This window comes from Salmo salar, chromosome ssa12 (genome assembly GCF_905237065.1).
Source record: "Salmo salar chromosome ssa12, Ssal_v3.1, whole genome shotgun sequence".
NCBI lineage: Eukaryota > Metazoa > Chordata > Actinopteri > Salmoniformes > Salmonidae > Salmo > Salmo salar.
Genome location: NC_059453.1, coordinates 5,699,139 through 5,715,203, shown reverse-complemented (window position 1 = coordinate 5,715,203; position 16,065 = coordinate 5,699,139). Strand labels below are relative to the sequence as shown.

At 41.1% G+C, this 16,065-nt stretch overlaps 1 protein-coding gene across 1 annotated transcript; it reads left to right on the top strand.

The window, feature by feature from the left end:
- Window positions 1-1,791: 1,791 nt before the first annotated feature.
- LOC106564509 (zinc finger protein 2 homolog) lies at window positions 1,792-12,369 on the top strand. The gene is made up of 2 exons (XM_045690543.1): window positions 1,792-2,672; window positions 10,529-12,369. Exons 1-2 carry the CDS (start codon window positions 2,033-2,035, stop codon window positions 11,650-11,652), a joined length of 1,764 nt encoding a protein of 587 aa, XP_045546499.1. The 5' UTR covers window positions 1,792-2,032; the 3' UTR covers window positions 11,653-12,369.
- The last annotated feature ends 3,696 nt before the right edge of the window (window positions 12,370-16,065 follow it).

The following is a 16,065-nucleotide window of genomic DNA, read 5'->3' as shown; positions in this document are numbered from 1 at the left end:
CAAGTGATCATATTTGATTGTTCACTTTTCTGTCATCTTAGATTGTTTGTGTAGTTTGACATTTCTCGCCATTGGCAGATTTTTCTAACTCTTCCAGCTACCTTAAACATAAAAAAACACTTCCATTTGATGTGAGACATATTGACAATATGAGGGTAAAGACATGTCATATGTTGAAATATAAATGTGACAGCTGTCAATGGAGTTCTCAGCCTTACCTGTTTCTCAGTCGATTCTGTTGAGACCGTATCATGGCCTTCATGTCCATCCATCTAACACAGCAGACAGAAACTCTGGTGATCGCTAGGAAACCTCCAAGCAGCCATTTATACAGTAGCTGTGTCCACAGGAAGTAGTCACTGCAGTGGTTTCAGACAGATGAACACCTGATCACAGGAAGTAGTCACTGCAGTAGCTCCAGACAGATGAACACCTGATCACAGGAAATAGTCACTGCAGTAGCTCCAGACAGACCTGATCACAGGAAATAGTCACTGCAGTAGCTCCAGACAGACCTGATCACAGGAAATAGTCACTGCAGTAGCTTCAGACAGACCTGATCACAGGAAATAGTCACTGCAGTAGCTCCAGACAGACCTGATCACAGGGAATAGTCACTGCAGTAGCCCCAGACAGATGCACACCTGATCACAGGAAATAGTCACTGCAGTAGCTCCAGACAGACCTGATCACAGGAAATAGTCACTGCAGTAGCTCCAGACAGACCTGATCACAGGAAATAGTCACTGCAGTAGCTCCAGACAGACCTGATCACAGGGAATAGTCACTGCAGTAGCCCCAGACAGATGCACACCTGATCACAGGAAATAGTCACTGCAGTAGCTCCAGACAGACCTGATCACAGGAAATAGTCACTGCAGTAGCTCCAGACAGACCTGATCACAGGAAATAGTCACTTCAGTAGCTCCAGACAGACCTGATCACAGGAAATAGTCACTGCAGTAGCTCCAGACAGATGAACACCTGATCAAGTCCAAGGCCTCTGTTGATACACAAACTAACAGTCTGAGCAGTGGAGTGTCAGTAGAAGTTATAACTGATTATTCTGAGTAGGAGCAGCTTCCACTTAACTCACCTGTATACTGTGAAAGGTAACTTCCTGTATTTGTGGAACCCTAAGACTAAGGACAGAAAGTAATTGCATTGGGTTATAGAGTAAAAACATATATATATATATATATTTTTAAGAAGATGCCTAAGGCTTCGTCCAGCAGGAAATATGTTGATCTGCGCTCGCACTCTCTCCATGCATGGTGGTCATGTGACCAGGAAGCAGACACGAACAAGCCGCAGTGTTCCATATTGCCGCTGTCAACGGAATCGAGGACCAACTGAACATAATAGATGTGAAAATGGAAGAGAATTACTAATGCTCTGCTTCAGTCTGTCTTGTTTCGAGCAGTTTTGAGAATCGTGTTGCGGCAAAATATTGGTATGCACTTTAGAACCCTGGTTGTACGGACAGAATCTGCGTAGAGGAGAGAGTATTAGCTGTTACTTTAATTTAAACATGTAATGTACAAGGCAGGTCAAATAAGAACATTGTTGTTTATAATGACGGCCTGGCAAGAGGCCTCATATGGGAGTGGTAAGAATTAAGGGAACAAATATCTGGTTATTTTGGTATGACATGATATTGTTTGGCAGAATAAACACGGTGTAGTGAGTATTTTCCCAAACTTCGTTACCCACTCAAGTCAACAGATGGCGATGTGAGTCTTTCAAGTAATGTTTCTTGCGTGACGTATAATCTAGTGGACGGGACGGGACGCTTTTTAAACAACAACACGGACTCATCAACCGCCTCGGTAGCTTGCTAGCAAACATACAAACCAAACATCGGAGCTCTTTTCACAATTTTATGTATATTAACAGCAGGGTTTTAAACACATTCTGTCTGCTTACTAGTTATTAAATGTCATATATATGTTGTTAGTCAGCTAGCTTGTTAAGATAGCCTAGCACTACGCTAGTCGCTAATTAACTAGCTAGCCAACTAACATCCACCACCATGAACTCAATAAGCTACTCGCCCCCTGCTGAAGAAGAGGGCTGCTGGTCGGAGAAAGAAGCTCTGGGGCTGAACATTGTCGTGAAAGAGGAAGAGGAGGATGATATCACCGTGAAAGGCGAGGATCCGGAGATAACTGTCACAGGGAAAGGGGAGGAAGAAGCTGTGTTAGTGAAGGAGGAAGAGGAGGGGGAGATAACTGTCACAGGGAAAGGGGAGGAAGAAGCTGTGTTAGTGAAGGAGGAAGAGGAGGGGGAGATAACTGTCACAGGGAAAGGGGAGGAAGAAGCTGTGTTAGTGAAGGAGGAAGAGGAGGGGGAGATAACTGTCACAGGGAAAGGGGAGGAAGAAGCTGTGTTAGTGAAGGAGGAAGAGGAGGGGGAGATAACTGTCACAGGGAAAGGGGAGGAAGAAGCTGTGTTAGTGGAGGAGGAAGAGGAGGGGGAGATAACTGTCACAGGGAAAGGGGAGGAAGAAGCTGTGTTAGTGAAGGAGGAAGAGGAGGGGGAGATAACTGTCACATGGAAAGGGGAGGAAGAGGACGTTTTTAGAGTGAAAGAGGAGGAAGATATGACTGTCACGGTGAAAGAGGAGGAGAAGAAAGGTGAAGAGGAGGAGACTGGAGATCTGATTAACACCAGTGAGTACTGTCTTAAAAACAGGGGCACAAACTCTGCAGTTGTTTAAAAAAACGTGTTTTTTTAAGGGGCATTGTATTGAAGTTCTACACTTGAATAATTTATTCTGTATTGTAGGAATTGATAAAGCTACAATTCTGAGGGCCGTCAACAAAACGTTAACATTGAAAAAGAGCATCGCTATAGGGAGAGAAAGAAAGCCCAGATTGGAGAAAAGGCCTTAGGTCCGTAGTATTTGAGTTAGGCCTATAAGGTAAGACAGGCCGATCCGATTGAAATCTCTATGTCGTTATTAGGTCCGTAGTATTTGAGTTAAGCCTATGAGGTAAAACAGACTGATCTGATTGAAATCTCTATGGCGTTATTGAATTGAAACAACAAGGCACTCAACCCTGTGGATTATTGTGAACAACTAAAGGCTGTTCTTTAACATGACGTGAAGAGGAGCGGCGGGAAACAATCCTTTATAGTCTGTTGATAATAATCCTCAGGGTTGAAATTAGAGGTCGATCGATTATGATTTTTCAAACCCCGATACCGATTATTGGAGGACCAAAAAAAGACGATACCAATTAATCGGCCCAATGTTTATTTTTATTTATTTGTAATAATGACAATTACAACAATACTGAATCAACACTTATTTTAACTTAATATAATACATCAATAAAATCAATTTAGCCTCAAATAAATAATGAAACATGTTCAATTTGGTTTAAATAATGCAAAAACAAAGTGTTGGAGAAGAAAGTAAAAGTGCAATATGTGCCATGTAAGCAAGCTAACGTTTAAGTTCCTTGCTCAGAACATGAGAAAATATGAAAGCTGGTGGTTCCTTTTAACATGAGTCTTCAATATTCCCAGGTAAGAAGTTTTAGGTTGTAGTTATAGGAATTATAGGACTATTTCTCTCTATACGATTTGTATTTCATATACCTTTGACTATTGGATGTTCTTATAGGCACTTTAGTATTGCCAGTGTAACAGTATAGCTTCCGTCCCTCTCCTCGCTCTTACCTGGGCTCGAACAACACATCGACAACAGCCACCCTCGAAGCAGCGTTACCCATGCAGAGCAAGGGGAACAACTACTCCAAGTCTCAGAGCGCCTGACATTTGAAACGCTATTAGCGCGCACCCCGCTAACTAGCTAGCCATTTCACATCGGTTACACCAGCCTAATCTCGGGAGTTGATAGGCTTGAAGTCATAAACAGTGCAATGGTAGAAGCATTGCGAAGAGCTGCTGGCAAATGCACGAAAGTGCTGTTTGAATGAATGCTTACGAGCCTGCTGCTGCCTACCACCTCTGTCAGACTGCTCTATCAAATCATAGACTTAATTATAACATAACACACAGAAATACGAGCCTTTGGTCATTAAAATGGTCGAATCTGGAAACTATAATTTCGAAAACAAAACGTTTATTCTTTCAGTGAAATACGGAACCGTTCAGTATTTTATCTAACGGATGGCATCCCGAAGTCTAAATATTCCTGTTACATTGCACAACCTTCATTGTTATGTCATAATTAATTACGGCCTTTGTTAGGAATAAATGGACTTCACACAGTTCGCAATGATCCAGGTGGCCCAAACTGCTGCATATACCCTGACTGCTTGCACGAAATGCAAGAGAAGTGACACAATTTCCGTAGTTATAAGAAATTCATGATAGCAGGCAATATTAACTAAATATGCAGGTTTAAAAATATATACTTGTGTGTTGATTTTAAAGAAAGGCATTGATGTTTATGGTTAGGTACATTTTCGCAAATGCGCTTGTTAAATCATCACCCGTTTGTCGAAGTAGGCTGTGATTCAATGAGAAATGAACAGGCACCGCATCGATTATATGCAACGCAGGACACGCTAGATAACTACACATGGTTGATGATATTACTAGTTTAACTAGTGATTATGTTAAGATTGATTGTTTTTTGTAAGATAAGTTTAATGCATTTACATTTACGTCATTTAGCAGACGCTCTTAGCTAGCAACTTACCTTGGCTTCTTGCTGCCCTCGCGTAACAGGTAGTCAGCCTGCCACGCAGGCTCCTCGTGGAGTGCAATGTAAGGCAGGTGGTTAGAGCGTTGGACTAGTAACCGGAAGGTTGCAAAAACGAATCCCCGAGCTGACAAGGTAAAAATCTGTCATTCTGCCCCTGAACAAGGCAGTTAACCCACGGGTTCCTAGGCCGTCATTGAAAATAAGAATGTGTTCTTAACTGACTTGCCTAGTTAAATAAAGGTGTATAAAAAATAAAAAATAATTGGCAAATCGGTGTCCAAAAATACCGATTACCGATTGTTATGAAAACTTGAAATCGGCCCAATTAATCGGCCATTCCGATTAATCGGCCATTCCGATTAATCGGTCGACCTCTAGTTGAAACAGTCCTTTATAGTGTATTGATAACAATCCACAGGGTTGAAACAGTCCTTAATAGTGTGTTGATAACAATCCACAGGGTTGAAACAGTCCTTAATAGTGTATTGATAACAATCCACAGGGTTGAAACAGTCCTAAATAGTGTGTTGTTGATAATAATGTATGTTTATACAACACCCCTCTGTTCCAAACCAAATGTTAGGCTAGTAGCCATGGGTTAATGATGTCCCTCTGTTCCTAACCAAATGTTAGGCTAGTAGCCATGGGTTAATGATGTCCGTCTGTTCCAAACCAAATGTTAGGCTAGTAGCCATGGGTTAATGATGTCCCTCTGTTCCTAACCAAATGTTAGGCTAGTAGCCATGGGTTAATGATGTCCCTCTGTTCCTAACCAAATGTTAGGCTAGTAGCCATGGGTTAATGATGTCCCTCTGTTCCTAACCAAATGTTAGGCTAGTAGCCATGGGTTAATGATGTCCCTCTGTTCCTAACCAAATGTTAGGCTAGTAGCCATGGGTTAATGATGTCCCTCTGTTCCAAACCAAATGTTAGGCTAGTAGCCATGGGTTAATGATGTCCCTCTGTTCCTAACCAAATGTTAGGCTAGTAGCCATGGGTTAATGATGTACCTCTGTTCTAAACCAAATGTTAGGCTAGTAGCCATGGGTTAATGATGTCCCTCTGTTCCTAACCAAATGTTAGGCTAGTAGCCATGGGTTAATGATGTCCCTCTGTTCTAAACCAAATGTTAGGCTAGTAGCCATGGGTTAATGATGTCCCTCTGTTCCTAACCAAATGTTAGGCTAGTAGCCATGGGTTAATGATGTCCCTCTGTTCCAAACCAAATGTTAGGCTAGTAGCCATGGGTTAATGATGTCCCTCTGTTCTAAACCAAATGTTAGGCTAGTAGCCATGGGTTAATGATGTCCCTCTGTTCCTAACTAAATGTTAGGCTAGTAGCCATGGGTTAATGATGTCCCTCTGTTCTAAACCAAATGTTAGGCTAGTAGCCATGGGTTAATGATGTCCCTCTGTTCCTAACCAAATGTTAGGCTAGTAGCCATGGGTTAATGATGTACCTCTGTTCCTAACCAAATGTTAGGCTAGTAGCCATGGGTTAATGATGTCCCTCTGTTCCTAACCAAATGTTAGGCTAGTAGCCATGGGTTAATGATGTCCCTCTGTTCCTAACCAAATGTTAGGCTAGTAGCCATGGGTTAATGATGTCCCTCTGTTCTAAACCAAATGTTAGGCTAGTAGCCATGGGTTAATGATGTCCCTCTGTTCCTAACCAAATGTTAGGCTAGTAGCCATGGGTTAATGATGTCCCTCTGTTCCTAACTAAATGTTAGGCTAGTAGCCATGGGTTAATGATGTCCCTCTGTTCCTAACCAAATGTTAGGCTAGTAGCCATGGGTTAATGATGTACCTCTGTTCCTAACCAAATGTTAGGCTAGTAGCCATGGGTTAATGATGTCCCTCTGTTCCAAACCAAATGTTAGGCTAGTAGCCATGGGTTAATGATGTCCCTCTGTTCCTAACCAAATGTTAGGCTAGTAGCCATGGGTTAATGATGTCCCTCTGTTACAAACCAAATGTTAGACTAGTAGCCATGGGTTACTGATGTCCCTCTGTTCCTAACTAAATGTTAGGCTAGTAGCCATGGGTTAATGATGTCCCTCTGTTCCAAACCAAATGTTAGGCTAGTAGCCATGGGTTAATGATGTCCCTCTGTTCCTAACTAAATGTTAGGCTAGTAGCCATGGGTTAATGATGTCCCTCTGTTCCTAACCAAATGTTAGGCTAGTAGCCATGGGTTAATGATGTCCCTCTGTTCCTAACCAAATGTTAGGCTAGTAGCCATGGGTTAATGATGTCCCTCTGTTCCAAACCAAATGTTAGGCTAGTAGCCATGGGTTAATGATGTCCCTCTGTTCCTAACCAAATGTTAGGCTAGTAGCCATGGGTTAATGATGTCCCTCTGTTACAAACCAAATGTTAGGCTAGTAGCCATGGGTTAATGATGTCCCTCTGTTCCTAACTAAATGTTAGGCTAGTAGCCATGGGTTAATGATGTCCCTCTGTTCCAAACCAAATGTTAGGCTAGTAGCCATGGGTTAATGATGTACCTCTGTTCCTAACCAAATGTTAGGCTAGTAGCCATGGGTTAATGATGTCCCTCTGTTCCTAACCAAATGTTAGGCTAGTAGCCATGGGTTAATGATGTCCCTCTGTTCCTAACCAAATGTTAGGCTAGTAGCCATGGGTTAATGATGTACCTCTGTTACAAACCAAATGTTAGGCTAGTAGCCATGGGTTAATGATGTCCCTCTGTTCCTAACCAAATGTTAGGCTAGTAGCCATGGGTTAATGATGTCCCTCTGTTCCTAACCAAATGTTAGGCTAGTAGCCATGGGTTAATGATGTCCCTCTGTTCCTAACCAAATGTTAGGCTAGTAGCCATGGGTTAATGATGTCCCTCTGTTCCTAACTAAATGTTAGGCTAGTAGCCATGGGTTAATGATGTTCCTCTGTTCCAAACCAAATGTTAGGCTAGTAGCCATGGGTTAATGATGTCCCTCTGTTCCAAACCAAATGTTAGGCTAGTAGCCATGGGTTAATGATGTCCCTCTGTTACAAACCAAATGTTAGGCTAGTAGCCATGGGTTAATGATGTACCTCTGTTCCTAACCAAATGTTAGGCTAGTAGCCATGGGTTAATGATGTACCTCTGTTCCTAACCAAATGTTAGGCTAGTAGCCATGGGTTAATGATGTACCTCTGTTCCTAACCAAATGTTAGGCTAGTAGCCATGGGTTAATGATGTACCTCTGTTCTAAACCAAATGTTAGGCTAGTAGCCATGGGTTAATGATGTACCTCTGTTCTAAACCAAATGTTAGGCTAGTAGCCATGGGTTACTGATGTCCCTCTGTTCCTAACTAAATGTTAGGCTAGTAGCCATGGGTTAATGATGTCCCTCTGTTCCAAACCAAATGTTAGGCTAGTAGCCATGGGTTAATGATGTCCCTCTGTTCTAAACCAAATGTTAGGCTAGTAGCCATGGGTTAATGATGTCCCTCTGTTCCTAACTAAATGTTAGGCTAGTAGCCATGGGTTAATGATGTTCCTCTGTTCCAAACCAAATGTTAGGCTAGTAGCCATGGGTTAATGATGTCCCTCTGTTCCTAACCAAATGTTAGGCTAGTAGCCATGGGTTAATGATGTCCCTCTGTTCCAAACCAAATGTTAGGCTAGTAGCCATGGGTTAATGATGTCCCTCTGTTACAAACCAAATGTTAGGCTAGTAGCCATGGGTTAATGATGTACCTCTGTTCCTAACCAAATGTTAGGCTAGTAGCCATGGGTTAATGATGTCCCTCTGTTCCTAACCAAATGTTAGGCTAGTAGCCATGGGTTAATGATGTCCCTCTGTTCCTAACCAAATGTTAGGCTAGTAGCCATGGGTTAATGATGTCCCTCTGTTCCTAACCAAATGTTAGGCTAGTAGCCATGGGTTAAATATGTCCGTATGCTGATATGCTTTTCTTCCAGTGGAGATTAGTTTATAAATGGCCTGGCAGGGCTGTGGGACAGTGGAGATTGGTTTATAAATGGCCTGGCAGGGCTGTGGGACAGTGGAGATTAGTTTATAAATAGCCTGGCTGGGCTGTGGGACAGTGGAGATTAGTTGATGCATTACCTGGCTGGGCTGTGGGACAGTGGCGATTATTTTATGACTTTCCTGGCTGGGCTGTGGGACAGTGGAGATTATTTTATGACTTTCCTGGCTGAGCTGTGGGACAGTGGATGTTTAGGGATAATTCAAATGGAACTGTTAACCTCTATGGGCTAGGTGGGACGCTAGCGTCCCCCCCGTGGTGCACTCCATCAACAGCAGGTGCATTTCAAGAGCGGCAAATTTGAATCCAAATAAATGTCAAAATTCAAATTTTTCAAACATACAACTATTTTACACCCTTTGAAAGATAAACATCTCCTTAATCTAACCACGTTTTACGATTTCAAAAAGGTTTTACTTCGAAAGCATAAATTTAGAGTATGTTAGGACAGTACATTTACAAGAGTTGTGTGTAATGTTTTGTCAATTCAAAGACAGGGTCACCAAAACCATAAAACCAGCTAAAATGATGCACTAACCTTTTACAATCTCCATCAGATGACACTCCTAGGACATTATGTTAGACAATGCATGCATTTTTAGTTCTATCAAGTTCATATTTATATCCAAAAACAGCGTTTTACTATGGCATTGATGTTGAGGAAATCGTTTCCCTCCAATAACCGGCAGTCAAGTCAACACCACAAATTAAATAATTAAAATTAGAAAACATTGGTAAAATATTATATTGTCATTTAAAGAATTATAGATTTACATCTCTTGAACGCAATCAACTTGCCAGATTTAAAAATAACCTTACTGGGAAATCACACTTTGCAATAATCTGAGCACTGCGCCCAGAAAAATACGCGTTGCGATACAGACTAGAGCGTCATGTTGGGGAGATCTAAAATCGAAAATACTATGTAAATAATCCATTACCTTTGATTCTCTTCATCAGATGTCACTTCCAGGTATCACAGGTCCATAACGAATGTAGTTTTGTTCAAAAAAGCTCATCATTTATGTCCAAAAATCTCCGTCTTGTTAGCACATGATCTAAGCCAGCCGGACTTCTCGTCATGAACGAGGGGGAAAAAATATATTTACGTTCGTTCAAACATGTCAAACGTTGTATAGCATAAATCATTAGGGCCTTTTTAACCAGAACATGAATAATATTCAAGGTGGACGAATGCATACTCTTTTATAACGTATTGGAACGAGGGTACCCAACATGAACTCGCGCGCCAGGTGTCTAATGGGCCATCATCGTTCCATGGCTCTTGTTCGGTCAGATCTCCCTCCAGAAGACTCAAAACACTTTGTAAAGGCTGGTGACATCTAGTGGAAGCAATAGGAAGTGCCAAAATATTCCTCAGCCCCTGTGTTTTTCAATGGGATAGGTTTAAAGGTAATACAACACATCAGGTATCCACTTCCTGTCAGAAAATGTCTCAGGGTTTTGCCTGCCAAATGAGTTCTGTTATACTCACAGACACCATTCAAACAGTTTTAGAAACTTTAGAGTGTTTTCTACCCATATATAATAAGTATATGCATATTCTAGTTACTGGGTAGGATTAGTAACCAGATTAAATCGGGTACATTTTTTTTATCCAGCCGTGCAAATACTGCCCCCTAGCCCTAACAGGTTAACAGGTATTACCAGTGGATTATTGCAAATGGGTAACGCCTATCAATCAATCAGCATTCAGGATCCAAACTACCCATTTTATAATGAGGGATCTAGACTTGATTAAACCTCATAAGAAGACATTTTTATCATGTGTAGGTTTCATTCAGGTCTCTGTTTTAACCAAATACTGTGTTTGTCTTTGACAGGAGAGAGACCAGACTATCACTCTTCTGACACCAGGAAGAGTCCTACAGGGGAATCAGACCCAGTGACATCCAAACCAGCAAGACCCCACCACTGTTCCCAGTGTGGAAAAAGATTTATCCGGTTAGGGCACCTGAAAGAACATAAGAGAACACATACAGGGGAGAAGCCTCATCACTGCTCTCAGTGTGGAAAGGGTTTTGGACAGTCAGGGCATCTAAAAGTGCATGAAAGAACACACACTGGAGAGAAGCTGTATCAATGCTCCCAGTGTGAAAATAAATGTTTCTCATCAGGGGACCTGAAATCACATGAGAGAACACACTTAGTAGAGAGGCCTTTCCAATGCTCTCAGTGTGGAAAGAGATTTATCCAGTCATCGCATCTGAAAGAGCATGAAAGAATACACACAGGAGAGAAGCCATTCCAATGTTCCCAGTGTGGAAAGAGTTTTACCCAGAGAGGGAAGCTGAAAGATCATGAAAGAACACATACAGGGGAGAAGCCTCATCACTGCTCTCAGTGTGGAAAGGGTTTTGGACAGTCAGGGCATCTAAAAGTGCATGAAAGAACACACACTGGAGAGAAGCCGTATCAATGCTCCCAGTGTGAAAATAAATATTTCTCATCAGGGGACCTGAAATCACATGAGAGAACACACTTAGTAGAGAGGCCTTTCCAATGCTCTCAGTGTGGAAAGAGATTTATCCAGTCATCACATCTGAAAGAGCATGAAAGAATACACACAGGAGAGAAGCCATTCCAATGCTCCCAGTGTGGAAAGAGTTTTACCCAGAGAGGGAAGCTGAAAGATCATGAAAGAACACATACAGGGGAGAAGCCTCATCACTGCTCTCAGTGTGGAAAGGGTTTTGGACAGTCAGGGCATCTAAAAGTGCATGAAAGAACACACACTGGAGAGAAGCCATATCAATGCTCCCAATGTGAAAAGAAATTTTTCTCATCAGGGGACCTGAAATCACATGAGAGAACGCACTTAGTAGAGAGGCCTTTCCAATGCTCTCAGTGTGGAAAGAGATTTATTCACTCATGGCATCTGAAAGAGCATAAGAGAATACACATGAGAACGACCATTCCAGTGCTTTCAGTGTGGAAAGGGGTTTAACTGGGTAGCGAGCCTGAAAATACATGAGATGACACACATGAGAGAGAAGCCTTTCCAATGCTCTCAATGTGGAAAAAGTTTTACCCGGTTAGGGAACTTAAAAACACATAAAATGACACACACAGGAGAGAAGCCTTTCCACTGCTCCCAGTGTGGAAAAAGTTTTACCCATTTAAGGAATCTGAAAATGCACGAGAGGACACACTCAGGAGAGAAGCCTCACCTCTGTTCCCAGTGTGGAAATGGTTTTGTTCAGTTAGTGCACCTAAAAACACACGAGAGGACACACACAGGAGTGTAGCCTCACCTGTGCTCCCAGTGTGGAAAGGGTTTTCTTCAGTTAAGGGGCCTGAAAGACCATGAGAGATTACACACAGTAGAAGACGCCATAGGAGCAGGGCTTCATTCAATTCAAAACCAGTATTTACATCACCTTTATATGAAAAAATAACGAGTTGAATATTGGAATGTATTTGAAAATACCATTTGGAAAGTATTGGCATGTATTTACAATTACTTCAACTACATATCATATTATGAATTTGAAAGACAGTATAATAAATATTAGAATAATTTGGATTTATTTAAAATAGTTGTGAATGTACAGTCATGGCCAAAGGTTTTGAGAATGACACAAATATTAATTTCCACAAAGTTTGCTGCCTCAGTGTCTTTAGATATTTTTGTCAGATGTTACTATGGAATACTGAAGCATAATTACAAGCATTTCATAAGTGTCAAAGGCTTTTATTGACAATTACATGAAGTTGATGCAAAGTGTCAATATTTACAGTGTTGACCCTTCTTTTTCAAGACCTCTGCAATCCGCCCTGGCATGCTGTCAATTAACTTCTGGGCCACATCCTGACTGATGGCAGCCCATTCTTGCATAATCAATGCTTGGAGTTTGTCAGAATTTGTGGGTTTTTGTTTGTCCACCCGCCTCTTGAGGATTGACCACAAGTTCTCAATGAGATTAAGGTCTGGGGAGTTTCCTGTCCATGGACCCAAAATATCGATGTTTTGTTCCCCGAGCCACTTAGTTATCACTTTTGCCTTATGGCAAGGTGCTCCATCATGCTGCAGATGGCATTGTTCGTCACCAAACTGTTCCTGGATGGTTGGGAGAAGTTGCTCTCGGAGGATGTGTTGGTACCATTCTTCATTCATGGCTGTGTTCTTAGGCAAAATTGTGAGTGAGCCCACTCCCTTAGCTGAGAAGCAAACCCACACATGAATGGTCTCAGGATGCTTTACTGTTGGCGTGACACAGGACTGATGATAGCACTCACCTTGTCTTCTCCGGACAAGCTTTTTTCCGGATGCCTCAAACAATCGGAAAGGGGATTCATCAGAGAAAATGACTTTATCCCAGTCCTCAGCAGTCCAATTCCTGTACCTTTTGCAGAATATCAGTCTGTCTCTGATGTTTTTCCTGGAGAGAAGTGGCTTCTTTGCTGCCCTTCTTGACACCAGGCCATCCTCCAAAAGTCTTTGCCTCACTGTGCGTGCAGATGCACTCACACCTGCCTGCTGCCATTCCTGAGCAAGCTCTGTACTGGTGGTGCCCCGATCCCGCAACTGAATCAACTTTAGGAGACGGTCCTGGCGCTTGCTGGACTTTTTTGGGCACCCTGAAGCCTTCTTCACAACAATTGAACCGCTCTCCTTGAAGTTCTTGATGATCCGATAAATGGTTGATTTAGGTGCAATCTTACTGGCAGCAATATCCTTGCCTGTGAAACCCTTTTTGTGCAAAGCAATGATGACGGCACGTGTTTCCTTGCAGGTAACCATGGTTGACAGAGGAAGAACAATGATTCCAATCACCACCCTCCTTTTGAAGCTTCCAGTCTGTTATTCGAACTCAATCAGCATGACAGTGTAATCTCCAGCCTTGTCTTCGTCAACACTCACACCTGTGTTAATAAGAGAATCACTGACGTGATGTCAGCTGTTCCTTTTGTGGCAGGGCTGAAATGCAGTGGAAATGTTTTTGGGGGGAATCAGTTCATTTTCATGGCAAAGAGGGACTTTGCAATTAATCACTCTTCATAACATTCTGGAGTATATGCAAATTGCCATCATACAAACTGAGGCAGCAGACTTTGTGAAAATTAATATTTGCGTCATTCTCAACTTTTGGCCACGACTGTACTTTGTAGTTTCATTTGAGGTAACAAACAACTTCACATGTACACGTCTTATTTCACTGTTTAATCACAATATAGACCTAGCTGCGTATTGTGAGATTCTGTTTGATTGATTTCCTAAATGCAGATGTGCAGTATAGTAGCCTATGTTTTAAAAGCGTGCTCATTAAAAATCTGTTCTGATCAACACATGCTTCTCTTTGTACGTATCCATATCATTTTTAATAAAAATGTATTAAAAATAAAAGTTTTGTCTGAAAATAAAAAGAAAGATTTTACCACATTCACGTGATAGTCGGAACTAGGAAACTTGCGTTCAGCAAGTCAGAAATGTTTGAGTTTCCTAGTTCAGTGCATTACCAACTTCAGTCGGTAGAAGTGATGTGGCAAGTGTGACATATAATCTAGTGGACGGGACGCTTCTTCAACAACAGCTAGTCAGTCACCTTGGTAACGAACATAGCCGAAACATTGAAGCTCTTAACCTTTTTCTGCAGTGGGCTAAATCAGGGTCACACAGAGTGATTCTTGGTAGTCTTAAACAAATCTACATTTGAAAGAAAAGTATACATCTCACACACATGGTTTATGGGCAAAAAAAAAAAGAAGACGTGTTGTTTTGGGTTTGTTTATTACACTTTATGTACATCACAGAAAAAATATAACAAAACTGTTTGAAATAGAAACACCAGATTTTTGTCGGGATGTTTGAATTAACCTTTATTTACAATGAAATTCTGAAATAAATTCCACCCTTAAGTAATTGATATTGGTAATTGGTAATTGACTGCAGGAAATGGCTACAGCGCTTTCTGTGTATATTTGCCGCTGTGTTTTAAACACACTTCTCTCGGATATGGCTAGTTGTCCCATTTAATGTCATATTTACTTTGCTAGTAGCTAGCTGGCTTGCTTAGGTAGCCTGACACTAGACTATCAAAGATATTTATAACTAGCAACCCACTGGGCACAGACGTCAATTCAACGTCTATTCCACTTTGGTTCAATGTAATTTTCATTGAAATTACGTGTAAATCCGAGACACTCCATTTAATATGATATGTTACCAATTGTATGGTATGTATTAATTTGTGGATGTCCATCATCCATTTCGTATGATATGTTACGAATTTTGTATTTGTTGTGGCTAACATTAGCTAGGCTATGGGTTCAGATTAGGGGTTAGGAGTTAGGTTAAAGGGGTAGGGGAAAGGTTAGCTAGCATGCTAAGTAGTTGCAAAGTAGCTAAAATGTAGTAAGTAGTTGCAAAGTTGCTAATTAGTTCAAATGCTAAAGTTGTCCATAATGAGATTCCTACACGCTATCTTTGGGTTGCTAGACGTTACAGATAGCTAAACAACCAAACCACCTGCTTCTACTCTAAAGTAGAATTCAGTAAAGTATAGTTCACTACAGTAGAGTACAATAAAGTATAGTTCAGTAGAGTAAAGTATAGATCAGTAGAGTTCAGAACAGTGTAGTTCAGTCCAGTAAAGTATAGTTCACTACAGTAGAGTACAATAAAGTATAGTTCAGTACAGTAAAGTATAGTTCAGTAGAGTAAAGTGTAGTTCAGTACAGTAAAGTATAGTTCACTACAGTAGAGTACAATAAAGTATAGTTCAGTACAGTAAAGTATAGATCAGTACAGTAGAGTTCAGAACAGTGTAGTTCAGTACAGTAAAGTATAGTTCAGTATAGTTCAGTACAGTAAAGTATAGTTCAGTACAGTAAAGTATAGTTCGGTAGAGTAAAGTGTAGTTCAGTATAGTAGAGTTCAGAATAGTATAGTTCAGTAGAGTAAAGTGTAGTTCAGTATAGTAGAGTTCAGAATAGTATAGTTCAGTAAAGTGTAGTTCAGTATAGTAGAGTTCAGAATAGTATCGTTCAGTACAGTAAAGTGTAGTTCAGTATAGTAGAGTTCAGAATAGTGTAGTTCAGTACAGTAAAGTATAGTTCAGTAGAGTAAAGTATAGTGCAGTACAGTATGTCCATACTGTCTGTCTGCATGCTGTTGCTGTATTGTTGATTTCTCTGTCTTCGCTGTATTTTGATTGGGTTTATTACTATAGCTTTCTGTCTTATTGTTTCTCTGTAAAGCGTTTTGTGACTTTGTTAAAGGTAAATAAACAGTTTATTTAAATGTTAAATGCATTGTGATTTTATTTGATCTGTCCGACCTCTGTAAAGCGTTGTGACTTTGTTAAATACAATGTGATATGTTTGACTGTCTGTCTGAATGCTGTCTCTGTGTTGTTGA

Excerpts from the sequence above, each read along its gene's own strand:
- LOC106564509 (XM_045690543.1), top strand. The coding sequence starts at position 2,033 with ATGAACTCAATAAGCTACTCGCCCCCTGCTGAAGAAGAGGGCTGCTGG. Across the intron at positions 2,673-10,528 it reads TGGAGATCTGATTAACACCA|GAGAGAGACCAGACTATCAC; the intron begins GTGAGTACTGTC and ends TGTCTTTGACAG.